The sequence below is a fragment of the Sturnus vulgaris genome, chromosome 2 (genome assembly GCF_052056855.1).
Source record: "Sturnus vulgaris isolate bStuVul1 chromosome 2, bStuVul1.hap1, whole genome shotgun sequence".
Classification (NCBI taxonomy): domain Eukaryota; kingdom Metazoa; phylum Chordata; class Aves; order Passeriformes; family Sturnidae; genus Sturnus; species Sturnus vulgaris.
The window spans coordinates 79,003,666-79,019,024 of record NC_142244.1 but is presented as its reverse complement, the minus strand read 5'-3'; the positions used below and the strand labels follow the sequence as shown (position 1 = coordinate 79,019,024).

General features: G+C 40.8%; 1 protein-coding gene across 1 annotated transcript in view; it reads right to left on the bottom strand.

Moving 5' to 3' along the window:
- The window catches only part of HS6ST3 (heparan sulfate 6-O-sulfotransferase 3), a 272,561-nt gene extending 263,710 nt beyond the window's left edge, over positions 1-8,851 (bottom strand). Inside the window, exon 1 of the mRNA XM_088159826.1 lies at positions 8,283-8,851. Within this exon, the coding sequence (XP_088015952.1) occupies positions 8,283-8,815 (533 nt within the window). The 5' untranslated portion in view covers positions 8,816-8,851. The remainder of the gene's footprint in view (positions 1-8,282) is intronic.
- Positions 8,852-15,359: the final 6,508 nt, after the last annotated feature.

The window sequence follows — 15,359 nt, the reverse complement described above, 5'->3', positions numbered from 1 at the left end:
TTCCTTGACCTCACAAGATTGCAGAGTTATTTCTGCTCCCTTCCAGACTTCACTCTCACTTGAGGCTCACTGCTTCTCCTCTCTGCTCTTCCTTGGAGGAGCTCCTCAAGCAAACCCATCAGTTGCTATTCCTCCTATCCCCACATTCTCAGACAGAGCCTGCATGCAAAGACATATGAAATTAAAGTAAAAAAATCACAAGTAGACACTTTTAAGTATGCAAATACACAAACACTGAGATACAAATGTATTTGCTACTTAAACAAAAGCCAGCTCACAAATCAAATGGAAATCTGTAAGTCAGCAAATGCTTTATATTGATATCATTAGAATTTAGACGAGAAATTTTAAAAAATTGTATTTTTTTATTAGTGCTTTGTGAAGCACTTTATTTCACTGACCTCACTTTCAAGTTAATTTATTTGCAGAAAGTAACTGGTCTCAGATGTCAGAACCTCCACATACATCCTGAAGGGACCATTGCCTTCCAGTATCAAAGAGCACCATGTGGAGAGACTTCTCATCAACATCAAATTACTTCACAGAACGGGAAATATACTCTCATCAATTATGAATATCATGGTTTGTTCCATGCTTTGGAAGCTGAAGTTGCATCTGCTCATTGCTTTCCTCATCCCAACATTATTCTTCATATGGCATTCAAAGTTTATCCACTACTGTGCCAGTATGTTTGTCATTTCCATCAGTTTGTAAACACTCAGAGCCTGCATGACCCTGTCATTTTCACAACTGACATATAACTGTATTAATGAAACACTTCTAATGTGTCTGAAAACCACACTTATATCAAGCATTTCCTAACAGATTAGCAATTGTTAAAGAAAAAAAATAGGGGTTAAGACATGAAGTTTAAACACTTTTTTTTCTAAGATGACTTTGAGCTGTGGGCCACACTCCACATCCTTTTAGAAGTACACATAAGACCACCTAAGTGTAAGCTTCATAGCAGAATCAAAATCCTAATAGGTCCTATCCTTGGAAGAACCCATTTTATACCTTTCCAGTCAATACATATTGAGATCTCAAGCACTGATCATAACAGACCATAAGTACTTCAAGAGTTATTGATTTTGCTACCCTAGCAATTTCTCTGAAAGAAGATTCATGCTATCTCAAACAAAATCCCAAAATACTTCTGTTAATCTTTTCCCCTTTAAATAGTATTTGTTTCAGGGGCTACCTAGCAGCTGTCCAAATGAGACTCTTAATTCATGCAATTAGCCTCCTACACAGCATTTAAAACCTTGCTCAGCAATAATAGAGCTTTTAAGGGACTTCAAGTTACTTTCTGAGGCAAGGGAACATTACAACATCCAATATAGCATAGAAATTCAGGTTATAAATACTTCCAGAGAAGAGGCAGCAAGTTGAATGCTATACTAAAAATATTAAAAGAATAAAGACTTTCCCTTGCTCTTACTGGGCCTCATTCTGCAGAAACAGCAGCAGAGTCTTCACATTATGTACAAGCTGCCATGGCTTCATCAGACTCTGGGAGAAGATGCTTTACTCTTGGTTACTTAAGAAGTTAAGACATTGAAAACTGTCAGCACACCTGAAGGTAGAAAGCATTCAGTTCAATCAGATCTTTACACTTTCTATTCAGCTTCTCTGTGATCATTAAAGCTGAGCTGGCAGAGATTTTGTTCTTCTCCACAAAGAGTTCTCAATAAAAAAAACCTCCACAAGCAAGCTTACAATTTTATCCCTATTTTTGCTACTGGCTGTGTCTACAGATCTGATCTCTATCAGTGTAATGGCGTTACACAGCAACTTTTCCTCTTCACAGAGCAACCTTTCCCATTCTGCCTCAAACCTATACATCTCCTAAGGCTGTGTAAGAATTTAAGCAATACCCTACTCAAGAGGATTGGAAACTATTCTAAATTAGGCAGCTGGTAAATGGAAATTTAAAAAGCATCATAACATGAGAAAGTTAAAACAGCTGCTATGTCTTATAATACTGTACAGCCCATGGGGATGTTCCTGACACTTCCACTCTTTTCTTCTCCCACAGGACTTCTCCCCCTGTCTCCTGCACAAAAAAGAGAATAGCTCCTTTATTGTACACAAAATCTTATTAGCCTATTTTCCAGAAAGCAATACCATAAAAACCCAAATTTGTTTGGATAATGTACTAAATTCTCTCCCAGACAACTAGAACTGCAGCTCAGGCGATCATTTTCATAGCATGCACCTTCCTGGCTCAAAACTTACTCTGTTCCAGTTATCCATAAATTACAATGATGAATAAGAACTATCCGTTCCCATTTGAAATAGTGCTGACCACTCTTTTATCATTCCTGGCAATTAACAGTAAACATGAGTTCTAGTCATTTTTTGTAGGCAACCTGCTGAGATTTACAGCAGTATCTTCAAAAGTCTGAAGACAAGACTTATACTTGGGTGAAAGATTTTTCAGGGTTGTGACAACCTTGATGCAGAAAAGTTCTGCTACATCAATCATTTGTCTGCTATTCTGGCAGGGAAAACCTCACAGGTGACACATACAGAGCAAAAGTAATTAAGGATAGTTGCTAGTTGTTGCCACAAGTTCTAGACAAGTTGTCTGTAAACAAATAGAAGAAAAAAATAGCACACAGCATTACTATCTCAATCAATCTGGATCAAAACAGCCTCATTTCCTGCTAAGATACAGTAGTTTACTTAAAATAGGAACATTAGAAAGGAAATGCTTTTTTAAAAAAAAAAAAAAAAACTACTTTAGGCAACATCTCCAATTACTCCCATATGCCAAAAAACCACCACAGTCTAGAAAAAAAAACTGATGTAGTGACAGCAGAACTCCCTGGAAAGCAATTCTGAGAGTTATCAAACAGAAGGTTTATTACAAAAGGATTTAATTCTATTCAATTTTGCATCAACAACATGGATGCTGAAAACAAAACCATTTTACTAAATGTGCCAATGATGAAAAGCCAGGAAGGATAAAACACGTAAATCAATTTTGCAAATGAAAGAAATTGACAGAAGAGGAATGAAATCCATTGGGGATGAGCACAAAACTCCTACAAAAAGACAACAGAAAATATAAGTAATAGCCTTTAATAAAATGAATAATGTCTAAATCCCAAACTGACAGTCAATGTCAGGAAACTGCAAAATGGTAAACATCAGTGAAGAATATAACCACAAGCACAATTTTCAGAATAAGCCAAGTAATCTTTTCTAGTCCATTTTGTACTACACTTAAGAGACAAAATACTGTACTCCCACTGAAACGCCACTTTTCAAGAAAACAACTGCCACAAACCCAAGGAGTAGGCCATTCTTTGTGCTCCTCCAATAAAGACAGAGTGCATTGGATTTAGTTACTATTTAAGCAGGGAAGCTTGAAAGGGCTTCCTAAGAACCAAAGTACCCAGAAGGCAACTGCAGAGAAAACGAGATTGATTTGTTCTCGGGTTCTCAAAAGACAGGAGATGCAATGGGCTTAAAATTGAAGTTAACAAGATTCACACTAAGCACTTGGGGAAGACAACACCACTTTTCAATTTTAAGGAGAATGAAACCCTTGAGCAGGTTACACTGGAGAGAGGTAAGGAAGTAAAAAAACCACGGACAGTAGCAGGATCACAGGAAATTGTTTAATTTTTGTTGTTCCTTACATTTATTTTAAAAATTATATAGAATTTACTGGCTCCATCACTCATTTCAGTAGAAGATCCTAAGGTACAATAGAGAAATTTTTTTCTGTTTAAGCATTTGTGACTTTTTATTCACTTCTCTCCACTACCTTCAGCATAGTCTTATTTTTCAATTAACATTCTTACATTTTTGTGACGACCATTTACCACAGCTGCAAAGATCAGAGTCTGTCTTATATTCTATCATAACTAAAGCTTAAAAGACACAATAGTCAAATAAGGAAATGCAAAAGAAGGAAAAGAAATCCTACCAATATTTTCTATTCAACTCTCCCCATTCCAGGACTCATGGGTTTACTGCTGATTTACACTTCCATAGAAAAATGTAGCATATGGTAAGTTAAACAGGACAAGAAAATAGAGAGTACAATGGAAGTGAATTAATGAAAATCAATAGTTTTGAAGACTAAACTGAATTGACAATAAAGCTTATGGGGTTTATACAACTCGAGCAATTTCACTGTTTCATATCAGGAAATTAGACAAAACTTTCAATAAAGTGTTCTTTCAAGAGTGTAGTTTAAAGGATTGCCTTCCCAGTTTAATCAAACTTCAAATAAATAAAAAAGAATAACTATTAATTATAGTACAGGCATCATCAGCAAGGGATAAAATGTGCCTTGATCAGAACTTCTCAGGTTCTCTCAACCCCTCCCCCATAGAGCAGAGAGGCAAAGTAAGCCCTACCTCACTCCCAAGGATTACCTGGTAACCTAACTGATGCAGACAATCTGTTTGGACAACGGCCCTGCAGTGTTAGATGTGGAACTCTTCTTTAGTTTTAGCCACAAAGTCCCAATTGACAATTCTAGTCTTCCCCTTGTTACCAGTGAATGGAAGAACTGGCCCTCCAGAAGACAATTCAGCAGGTCTCAGACCCTTTAAAGGGTTGCCTGTGTTATTCTATTTCTCCCCACTGTCTGCAGAAGCAGCCTAATGTCACTCAGACTTGACATCAACTCTTCCCTGGCATACCTGGTTAGACATCTCACAACATTTCTCTTCCCATTCTTCCCTCAAGCAGTGTTGGCTGAGATTCCAGTCTCAGCTTCTTGGCACCTCTGAAGGAAAGAGTTCTGGGGGTAGAGGTGAACACAAGCATCACCAACTTCAATGGCTTCCACAGAGGTCAATGCAAACACATAAAAAAACTGTTTATTTTTTTAAAAAATAAATTTTAAAAAAATTTGAAATGCACTATCCAGATAGCAACTTTTGTAAAAGTGAAAGCTACACATTAGTATGATAAACTAATAGCCTGTCTCTGTACACACTTAAACAGGTATTTTAGCAGAAAATCTACATCTCGAAAAATGAAACCATATCCAAATGTTTGAAGAAATAAAATCTACACTTTTTGTCTCAGGTTGGTTGTTTTTTAAAGTAATGTCATTCAAAAGAATTACTCTGTTTTCTAACAAAAGAAATAGTTCTACAACTTCACAGTAGCATCCAATACGTTCATAACAAACACTTTTTATATGGCAGCTGGGACGAGGCACGCCGTACCATTAAGTCTCCCAGAGGTAAAAGTCCATGCTGCCACTTGGGCTTAAAGAAGTTCAGATTTCTGGAGCATAGCATCAGTTTTTGAAATTTGTTCCATCTTGGGTCCTGAGACTTCAAAATTCCATCATTAGAAAGAGGAAAAACTAAGACAAATTCTCTTCAAAACCCTAACGTGATTTAAACACACTGTCCATGAAAAACAAAGACTAAGGAGAGGCTGTGCTTCACAGATCTTCTAGGACCTTTACCATGATCATCTACTCCTTATCAGCTAGCCCCTTCCCCCATTAATTCTAATTATAGTTTCTTCATGAAATCTCCTGAAGATCTGTGTTAAAAGGTAGGATTTATTCTAATGTACATTATTTTTAGCCCTCTAAGAAACAAATTTTCACTATCATACGCTACAAATCCTTTTTTCCCTCCGTGTAGTAAAAGACAAACCACATATAAGCAGGGGATCTGAAAGAACAGAAAGAACAAGATTTTATTGTTTGTTTATTTCTCCACATAGCAGGTGTGGATATTAACACCTATGCCATGTGGAGAAACAAACAAAAAAGTCTGAAACACACAGAACATCTTCACTGCATCAAATACATGGCACAGGAGATCAAACACCTTGGTACCAAATCTGTAAGAGTTTGTCCCACCAGTCACAAAGAAAATCCATTGTCAGATATTTAACCAATTTAGCCTAATTTTCTGACACCATAGCTGGAAGGCAGAAAAGTTAAGCTTTTCAAGGAAGTCTAGTGCTTCAAATACATTCAGAAGCTTTAAAGGAAGACTTAAAAATATTCAGTACGCTTTACATTAGACTCGTATGCTATTTTCTTGTCTATTTTAGGCATACAGTCTCCTCAATTTTCCATTCAAACATTAAAAAAGACTTAGATGTATGCCTCTAATAGTACAGCAAAGTAGCTTAGGCTTGATTCCAATTTCACCAGGAGCAAAGAGATTCACAGCAGAGATAATCCATACTTCAGGGCTATTGGATTCCTTTTAGAGCTGCTTGAGAAGCGGAAGTCAAGTTACACGGTTATAATGACAAAACAAAGGGGGAAATTTAAATGTGTCTCCTAGCACAGGTTATAATGCAAAAATTAACAAGTATTAAAACAATGCAATAAATTATGATTCACACCACTTTCCTCATTTATGTAAAGACAAATCAGGAAGTGCAATCTTACACTAACCAAATAATCCACTAATTAAACAAAACCAGTAACTAAAAAAATTCAGAAAACAGTATTCACCTATAACAGCAAACTATCACTACATGTCTTTTTTCAACCAAAGTAATTACTAACTGCACTGAATAACCAGTATGGCTGGCTGTGTAGTTCAACTTGAAGCTTTAAATTTACCTAATACAAGAATGGTTTTCTATAATAGTACTGAAGCCAGTACTCCAATTTTATTGCCCATTTGTAATCTTTGCAATTGAATTTAGTACTCAGTTTTTTACCTACTAATATTCTTCATAAGAGAGAAAAGTGAACTTCAAAAGCAGACTATGTATTTTCAGGCATTTTTACAAGTATTACTCTTCCTCCTCACCTTCCTTTTACATTGTAAGTTTCTTGAATATTCCTTAAAGCTCTATAGCTACTACCAAGTTATTTTGTCCTTGAAGACATTCATAGCACTTCTCTTCCACCAGAAAATACATACACTTGATCCTCAGCTAGTTTTTTTACATAAAATTGTACAAATTACCTTAAGAGTATTCTGCAAGTACAGTCCAAGTCCACAACCATCCACAATAATTCAGATTATCCTGAATTGAGTCTTTCCAAATGCAACTAGCTTTGCTGTATGTGAGGGCCTTTAATGTTCACATCAAATAACCTTCAAATTGTCCAACAACAATAATCAACTCTATTGTCTTGATGAATAAACCCTGTGACAATGTGCCCATGAATGTCATGGACTATACATATTCTTAAGTGACAAGATACAAACCACAATTTGGAAGTGATTCTACTGAAAATTTAAAGTTTGTGGACTCATAAAATGAAGATGGATACTAAAATGAAAGAACATAAGATAGCTGCCAAACTATGTAACTTCTAAAAAAGGTATTCTTCCTATATTTTCCTTAATGTTTTACAGAGTTGAAGTTACAATTATTAAAGTGCAGAGGTTTAAGAGTGAATTCGGCTCATGACTCCTTAATACACATGTCCAAAATCAATCAAACAAATAAAACCAGGTTCTAATGCTAGCCTGAATAATCTGACTGGACGGTAAATAAATCAGAACAAAGACCAAAACTTACTGAATCACCTAGAGGTATCTCTTATCAAGAGAGATCATCTATCTGACAATAATTCCGTGTTTAGAACAGACAAGACCTTTCACAAGACCTAACAAAACCACACTGTAACATGCAGAGAGGCAGCACGCACACAGAATTCCCTTTTCCTCTGTCATCAGATCATCAAATGGACGTTGACAATGCGATTTTTGCCAGCGCAGCGTTCCCTGCACAGAGCCTGCCACGCATGGTTTGTGGGCTTGGAGCTTGCACAGGGAGCGAGCGCTCAGCACGGCACGGCACGGCACGCACGGAACCCGCCTATGTGCCAACACGGAACACGGGGGGGAAGAGAGTTTAAGGGCTGCTGGATACTCCGAACTCCGCTAGTTACAACACTCAGCAGCTGCAACGATCCATCACATTCTGCAGAGGCACTCTTCTTGCTGCAGAAGAGCGTAGTGATTTGTTAAAGACAAGTTTCGAAAGGACAAACAGACAGGGGAAACTTGCGGGAACACGAGCGGAGTTTCTCTCGTGCTAGCCCGTACGAAAGGCAGCTGCATGCCCGCTACGTGGGACCAGCACGGATTTGAGGCAAAGCGAGAGCATCACAGGTAACACACCGGGAAGGCAAGAGCCCACAGCAGAACCTCCCCCAGAACATCAGCCTTGCCCCGCCGTTTGTTTCTTATTGAGGACGGCAGCGGACAATTCTGGCCCAGGGACCGGGGAGCGGGACCTGCTGCCAGGGCGCCTTCCCACGGCGCTAGGAAAGGCGGGATCTGATTTGGAGCACCTGGAAAGCAGGCACTGACCTGAGGGTGCGGTTGCCGGCGCAGCCGCGGCGCTCCATGGCGGCGGGCACGCAGCTGGTGAGCTCGGTCCAGTCGGCGTGCAGCCCGCAGCTCCAGCCGGTGGAGAAGCGGGAGAAGAGCCAGGTGTCCTTGTCGCCGCCCGGGCGGTGGCAGGCGCACTTCTTCTGCCCGGCCCGGCAGTAGCAGGGCTGCTCCAGGTGGATGTTGCGCACCAGGTGCCGCCCGAAGGTGGTGCCGCCCGTCTTCTGGATGTGGAGGAAGACGATCACGTCGCGGCCCCGCATGTCGAACCGCACCCGCCGGCACAGCTCCCCCCGGGCGAACGGGAACTTGGCCGCCAGCCGCGGCATCGCCGCCGCCTCCTCCTCCTCCTCCCGCTCCTCCGGGCCCCCCCCGCGGCGGGCGGCGGAGGCCGGCGGGCGGCGGGGGCAGGCGGCGCCGGGGCAAGCGGGCGACACGTACTGGTAGACGATGAGCAGGAAAAGCAGCGCCAGCAGCGGCGGCAGCAGCCACCTGTTGAAGCGCTCGTCCATGGCGATGCGCGGGGGCAGCGCGGCGCGGGATCAAGCGCTGCCGGCCGCTGCCGGGGCGGCCGTCCCGCTCGGATCCCGCAGCCGAGGGGCGCCCGGCTCCCTCCTCGACGGCATGGTCCTGGCAGGCGGGCGGCCGCGGCTCGCTCCGCTCAGCCCAGCGCACCCTGCCGCACCCCGCCCGAGGCGGCCATCCCGCGCCCGCCCCTGGGCGCCGAGCGCCGTGCCCGGAACGCGCTGCCCGGCAGCAGCCGCACAGCTCCACTCCCGATCCCGCTCCGCCGCAACTCCAGCCCAAACACAGCGCCCGGCTCCCGGCGGGGCGCGCCCCGCCCCCGCCCGCCGGCCAATCGCGGCCGGGCCGGCCGCCCAGCCGGCCAATGGGCGGGCCCAGCACGCCGGCCCTGCCGCCAATGGGAGCGCGCGGCGGCCCGGCGGGGGCGGGGGGAGCCGCCCCGCGCTCCCCTCCAGGTACCGGACCGGGACCGCCGTGCGCGGGGCGGAGCGGGAGGCGGCAGCAGCCAATGAGAGGGCGGGGGCGGGGCGCCGGGCAGCCAATGGGACGGGCCGGGGCGAGGTGCAGCCAGGTGAGCGGGGCTCCGTCAAACTCCTCCTTGCCCATCACTTTCCCGGAGGGAATGCTCGTCGGGCACTGTTTGCGGTGTCGTGTCCCTGTTATAACCCCAAGTGCTTCGTACAAGGCGGTCGGGCAGCACCGACCACCCCACAGATTAACTAACTGATTGTAGGTTAGCTGGCACGCGGCGCTGCTGGTTCTTGCGGTCTTCAAAGTCCCAAACCATGAACCCCCTTTGCAGAACATTTTTACCTCCCCGAGGCAGTAACATCGGTTCCTCAGCAGCGCAGCTGCTCCATTAAAAATGTCAAAAGGTTACTTTTAAATCCCTCTCATGTATTTACAACAATCCACGTCCTGAAACTGTGTTGTTTTCCCTACTGAAAATTATTCTTTTCTAATAGACATTCAAATCTTTAGCCCGCAGATCACACTCAGCTGAGTTTTGCCCAAAAAAACTCGAAAAAAACCCCAAACAAACAACCAAAAATAAAAAACAAAGCAAAAAACCCCTCTTTTGCTTTCAGTGTGCTCCCCATAATGTTAAAAGTCTGTTACAAACACTTCATATCCAAAACCAAGCCTCATATGGCTCCTGGATTACAATATATTAATATGCAAAGCGTTTTGTCTTAGAACTGATTGCACATCTCGCTTATTTAATTACAGAATGCCTTTATTTACTGAGGGATTAATTAGATACCTGACAGTGCTAAAGCAACTTTTTTGCTCAACTCTAAAGACAGCTTCACCTCTGCAAAGCTGATAACGGAAGAGCAGTGCCTTCCCATGGGACCACTTAACTTTAGAACTTATAAAAATAGACAAATTTTAAACTGAAGATCTTTATATAGAAACCAAGAGTACTTGGATTTTTTTGGGGTCGAGTATCTGCTCCCATTAAATCTTCCCAGTAATCACGAAAATTACCAGAAAATGGTCCAAACACAAGGAGCTGAAACTGTAAATGTGAGGTGTCCACAAGAACAGCAGGCTACACCGCCCACCTCCAAACATCTACCACACATGCATGCACACTCCCAGCATCCCATAGTAGTGTTGTGGTATTACACCTGTAAAAGTCTGACAGTGGCAAATGTTTGGGTCTTGCCAAAACATGAAAGGAAATTACGCACTTCTACCTTCCGTGAAATTTTTAAAGGAAAATGTCATAGGTTACTTGGTGAAATTCACCCTTGTACAGCCATGCACCATGGTACTGGAAGTCCTTTATCCTTTGGAAGAAGAATTCAGAGTCTGGTGTCAAACAAACCTATTTAGTCTTCTTGCTCTAATGACAAGAGATATTCTTATTGAAGTAGAAAACAGCATTTTCACCCTGAAAAATCACCGTGTTCTTTGCCAGCATGAGCAGCAGAGCACCCATCTCTCTAGGGAGACCAGACTCCCTTCTCTGCTCTGACCACCACCGTGCTCACCTGCTTTCAGACTCCAAAGTGTGGACTTAATGAGGTTGTCTTTTAGCATCTTCCTTTTACTAGGTGACACAAAGCCCGTCCTAGAGAAATTTAAATACTTATATGTGTAAGATATAGAAGCATTTTGTTCTCATCTCTACCTATTCACTATTTAACAGGAAATATGGCCAAATTCACTTGATACAGAAGTACTGCTAGATTTAGACTCAGGTATCTCTTCTGATGCTTTTAGTATGATACAGGAATATCATAATTTAAGATTTTCTCACTAAATACCAGATTGTTAACACAATACCTTCATCTCCATGAAAAGGAGCTCAAAACTAAAATTGCTAAACAGAGAAACCTTCAACTTCAGTAGAATTTTAAATTCTTATTTATTTAAATTTACTCAAGACAGTTACTGATCCATAAAGACTGGTTAAAAAAATAATGGAATAGATGTATAAGGGAGGTAAAAATATTTATAATTATGTTTACTGAAAAATTTGGCTTTTAAAAGGTTCTTCTTTTTCTGAAACTAGAAGAATTTACTTGCAGTGCCACATGAATCAATGTGTTTATGCAGCTTTCAAAGGCAGGCTTTTACTCACGAATTTGAATGCTCTTAATGAAGGTCTGTGGACCACACTTTTATGTAGAGTCACAAATCACAGCACAATCAACAACACAGAGTTTTCATTTGGTGGTATTTTATGTTCTCTTTATAGAGGCCCACGTTACTGTGCAAGTCCCTGTGGGATTAAGTTCTAATAAAATCATTTAGCTTCTTTGCAAGTGCATGGCTGTAACTCTTTAGCATCAATGAAGCAATGAAAAGGGTCATTTTGAAAAGAGTCGTGTTCCCATTGATTTAATGGGATCATGACTGGGTTTAAAATGAAGCCCTAAACGTGGCAAACACTGCTCAATCACAACATTTTCCCTTTCAAATATAACTCATCTATAAATCTCCAATGAGACTTTAACTACAAGGAAAATCCAAAGTCAGTTAAAAGCTAATTTTGAGATAATCTTACAAAATCAATATAATTTTTGTGGATTTCGCAATAAAACAGTTACATATAAGACTTAGGATTCTCTTATTTTTTTCGTAATTCTCTAAGATCTTCTGCTGACAGCAGATATCTCAGAGTTCACCCACCAAGCATTCAAATAAAATAATATTGAAATGACATATTCCTTGTCACAATTTCAGGCAGAATATCTTCACCTGTCAAAATTTACATGCCAAATCTACTGTCATTTCCACCCAAACCAGGCTAATATGTAAAAGTTTTGCACAGAAAAGTATTTTAGAATTCACACACAGTATGTCCCTTGTCCTTGCCAGTTCCCAGGTAATGCTCAATACATTTTCCAAGTTGCTAAAAATAAAAATTGGCATACTTACAATACATTTTAAAGAATAATACAGTAGTTGCTAGTCTGAAGCAATGGGCATGTGAAATGTGAGTAAGCAGGTGATATTTTATGAAGCAAAGGTACAAAAACATGATTTCATTTAGCAATTACACGTCTGACAAAGTTAACATCTAATAGATCTGTTAATGTAAAACGAGAGTGACATCTACCTCACACTGGTTTCTTTAAGTTATTTATCACTGCTTGACCTGAGCTGTTTCAATACTTCTAGCCAGTTGAGATTTCCAATAAACCAATTTTTCATCATGCAGCAAGTCCCAGGTGTTTCCTTTGTCACAAGGATAGAAATTGTTAAATTAATAAATTAACGCTAGCTTCAGTAATTTGTCTGGGATTAATTTGTTTCAATGTTTAAGGTGTAAACCTCCCTTATTTTTTGTCAGATTAAATTCTAGTATGTGTGTGCACTTTTATCAAACCTTCATTTTAATGGCACATTGAGCACCTTATTCTTCCTTGTAAAACAATTTATGCATCATAGTGCCAGCAGTTCTTCTTCTTGTAAAGTGGCAATTCAGCCTAAGGCTTGTTACTTTACACTTCTCCTGCTTGCCATTTTTTTTTCCTGGATGTAATAATTTTATTAAACCTATGAACATCTTTAATTTCATTTACTCAGAATGCAACCACTACAGAAGCAATGTTTTCAGTCAATGTCTCATATGTGCTAGTCCATACTTGGGAGCTTCTGCAAGTCATTCTTACACTGCTTTGCTGCAGGTTTTCCTTATGAGAGAAAGGATCAACTATATTATGCCTCGAGTAGTCATAATTCCACCTCTATATGACACTGACCTTGGACAACTGGAACATCATAAATTGTTTCCAACACTCTAGTATATTTCTTTTTTTGTTTGTCTACAACCATATAGCTCTTCATAGAACTAATACAGTACCTTTTAATACCTTTATTTAGGTTACAATTGTTGCGAAGGTAGTTTCCCAATAAAGGATCATATCTGAAAATTTTGATCTACATTTTTTAGATAATGCCAAAGGCAGATTCCCTTTCTACCAGGTAAACTTGGTCATTTTTTTCTTTTCTTTCACTCCTGGGCATTGCAACAGGGACATCTAGCAGAATAAGGACTGACCAAATGTTCTAAATATGTTTGGGCACGTGCCAACTAGCACTCTCTCAAACAACTCCTGGATATAATTTGGGAGTCAACCATTCCAGAAAGCATTTCCAACCGGCACTCAGTGACCAAGATTATAGCCTCAGTGTAGGTCAGACCATGTCATGTTATTTGGCCTCAGCTCCCAAGACAGTTTCTGAACATGTTTAATTTACTAATGGAGACAACGCTGCTCAGCATTTGCATGTTTCAATTTAAGAAAGAAAAATTTGCATTCACCCTCTTGCATTTTGTACTGTGGCATAACAAAGTTACACTTCCAAAACTCAACTTGAAGTTACAGTGTGTTAGCTAGCAAGAAAATCTCTGGCATGCAAGGCTGCATATGGGCTTACTGGAGTCCACTGCCCAGTCAATGGGGTGGCACTCAGGGAGCCTTGCTGGTATCCAGCCATAATCCCAACTGAAACAAAGATGTTGCTAAGGAAATTAGCCAAAGGGCTTCTGGCTGCTGTTGCCATTCAAAGGATGTGTGTGGCTTCATGATGTGGCCAGATAGAGTCGGTAAGTGGGAAAATACTTTGAGGGAAGTGAGAAATATTCCAATTATTGAAAGATGCAATATGAAATGACAAGAACCGAAAGGGAGAAAGCAAAGAGTATGAAATCCGGGGTGGTTTTTTTGTAATCTCAGACTCTAAACACAGGGTGCTTGTGTATGCTTGTGTATACAATCAGAATCTGCAACATAAAGACAGCATGAGGGAAGCATTTCACAGGACACAGGAAATTGTTCTCTCATTTCTGCCCCGTGCATAGAAAAACTGAAGTGTACTGACAAATATCCCTTCAAGCTCTCAGCCTCCTGAATCCTGCAATATTTATGATGCAAACTTAATGAAGCATAGAGAAGCTTTTGGGTACTTATTGCAGATAAAAGGCATGTCACCTGCATCACATCCACACTCATTTTTCCACATTTGGGTCCAAATGGAGATGCTTCAGACTCAGTCACTCAGATTACCATGTGAAAGATATCGCTACTGCATTTTCATATGGTGTTTTGGTTTTCCTGGTAAAGAACAATCTAGCAGCATGTGATCACCTCCCTTGTTTAAGGATTAGGGTGTCCAAGAAATCAGTCCAAGTTTTCATATTAAAGCTTCCTCTCTGAACGGGGAGGTCAATGCGCGGAGAGATATCCTGCCAACAAAAACTAACAAACATCCCTATCAACATTCCCACCAAGACCCCAAAAGGGTCATACGGCAATGTATAGGAATTGCAAGACTGTGTAATACTGCCACCTGGTGATAAGCGTCACAGAAGCATCACACAAAAGCCTTTTGCTTCCTTTCAGGTGCTCTTCATCGGCAAGGGCCCATCAAAAGTCACTTATCCAACTATCAGTTTATCTTGAGTACCTCCGCTTGTGCTTAGAAGTGAAATTTTTGAGGTTTTCAAAGTTATGAAGGCCATATCTTGTTTTTTCCTTCAAAACAGACTTCTAGGTATGCCATGGACAGATATGATCCAAATCCCCATCACAGCTCTGTATGAAGTCTAGAAACTTTAGTGTCTTTGGAGAAAAAAATCTGAAATAATATTAGAAATGATCCACTAGACCGTCCCTCTCTCTTTTATTTTTTTTTAAATCTTTTCAGTCTTTGGGGTGTAATGTAAAAATAAAAAACAAATTAAAAAAAAAAGGCAAAACAAAAAAAAAAAAACAAACAAACAAAAACCAAAACAAAAGGCAAAACCAAAAAGCTCCAATAGAAACAACAAAAAAGTCTTCCAAGAAGTTTCCTTCTCCAAGATAGAAAAAAAAGATTTCTGTAGTACATGATCTCTGAGTCCTTAATCTGATCTCTGTGGTACTCAAGTGAAAAATGAAGAAAAAATATGGCAAATAGTAGATCTGGCTCAACTTCTAGCACCTTTATCTGGCTTTCACAGCTTTCTGTAAGTCTGAACCTTTCTTTTATAACTGACCTCCAACTCTTTAGTGAAGATCACAACAAGCT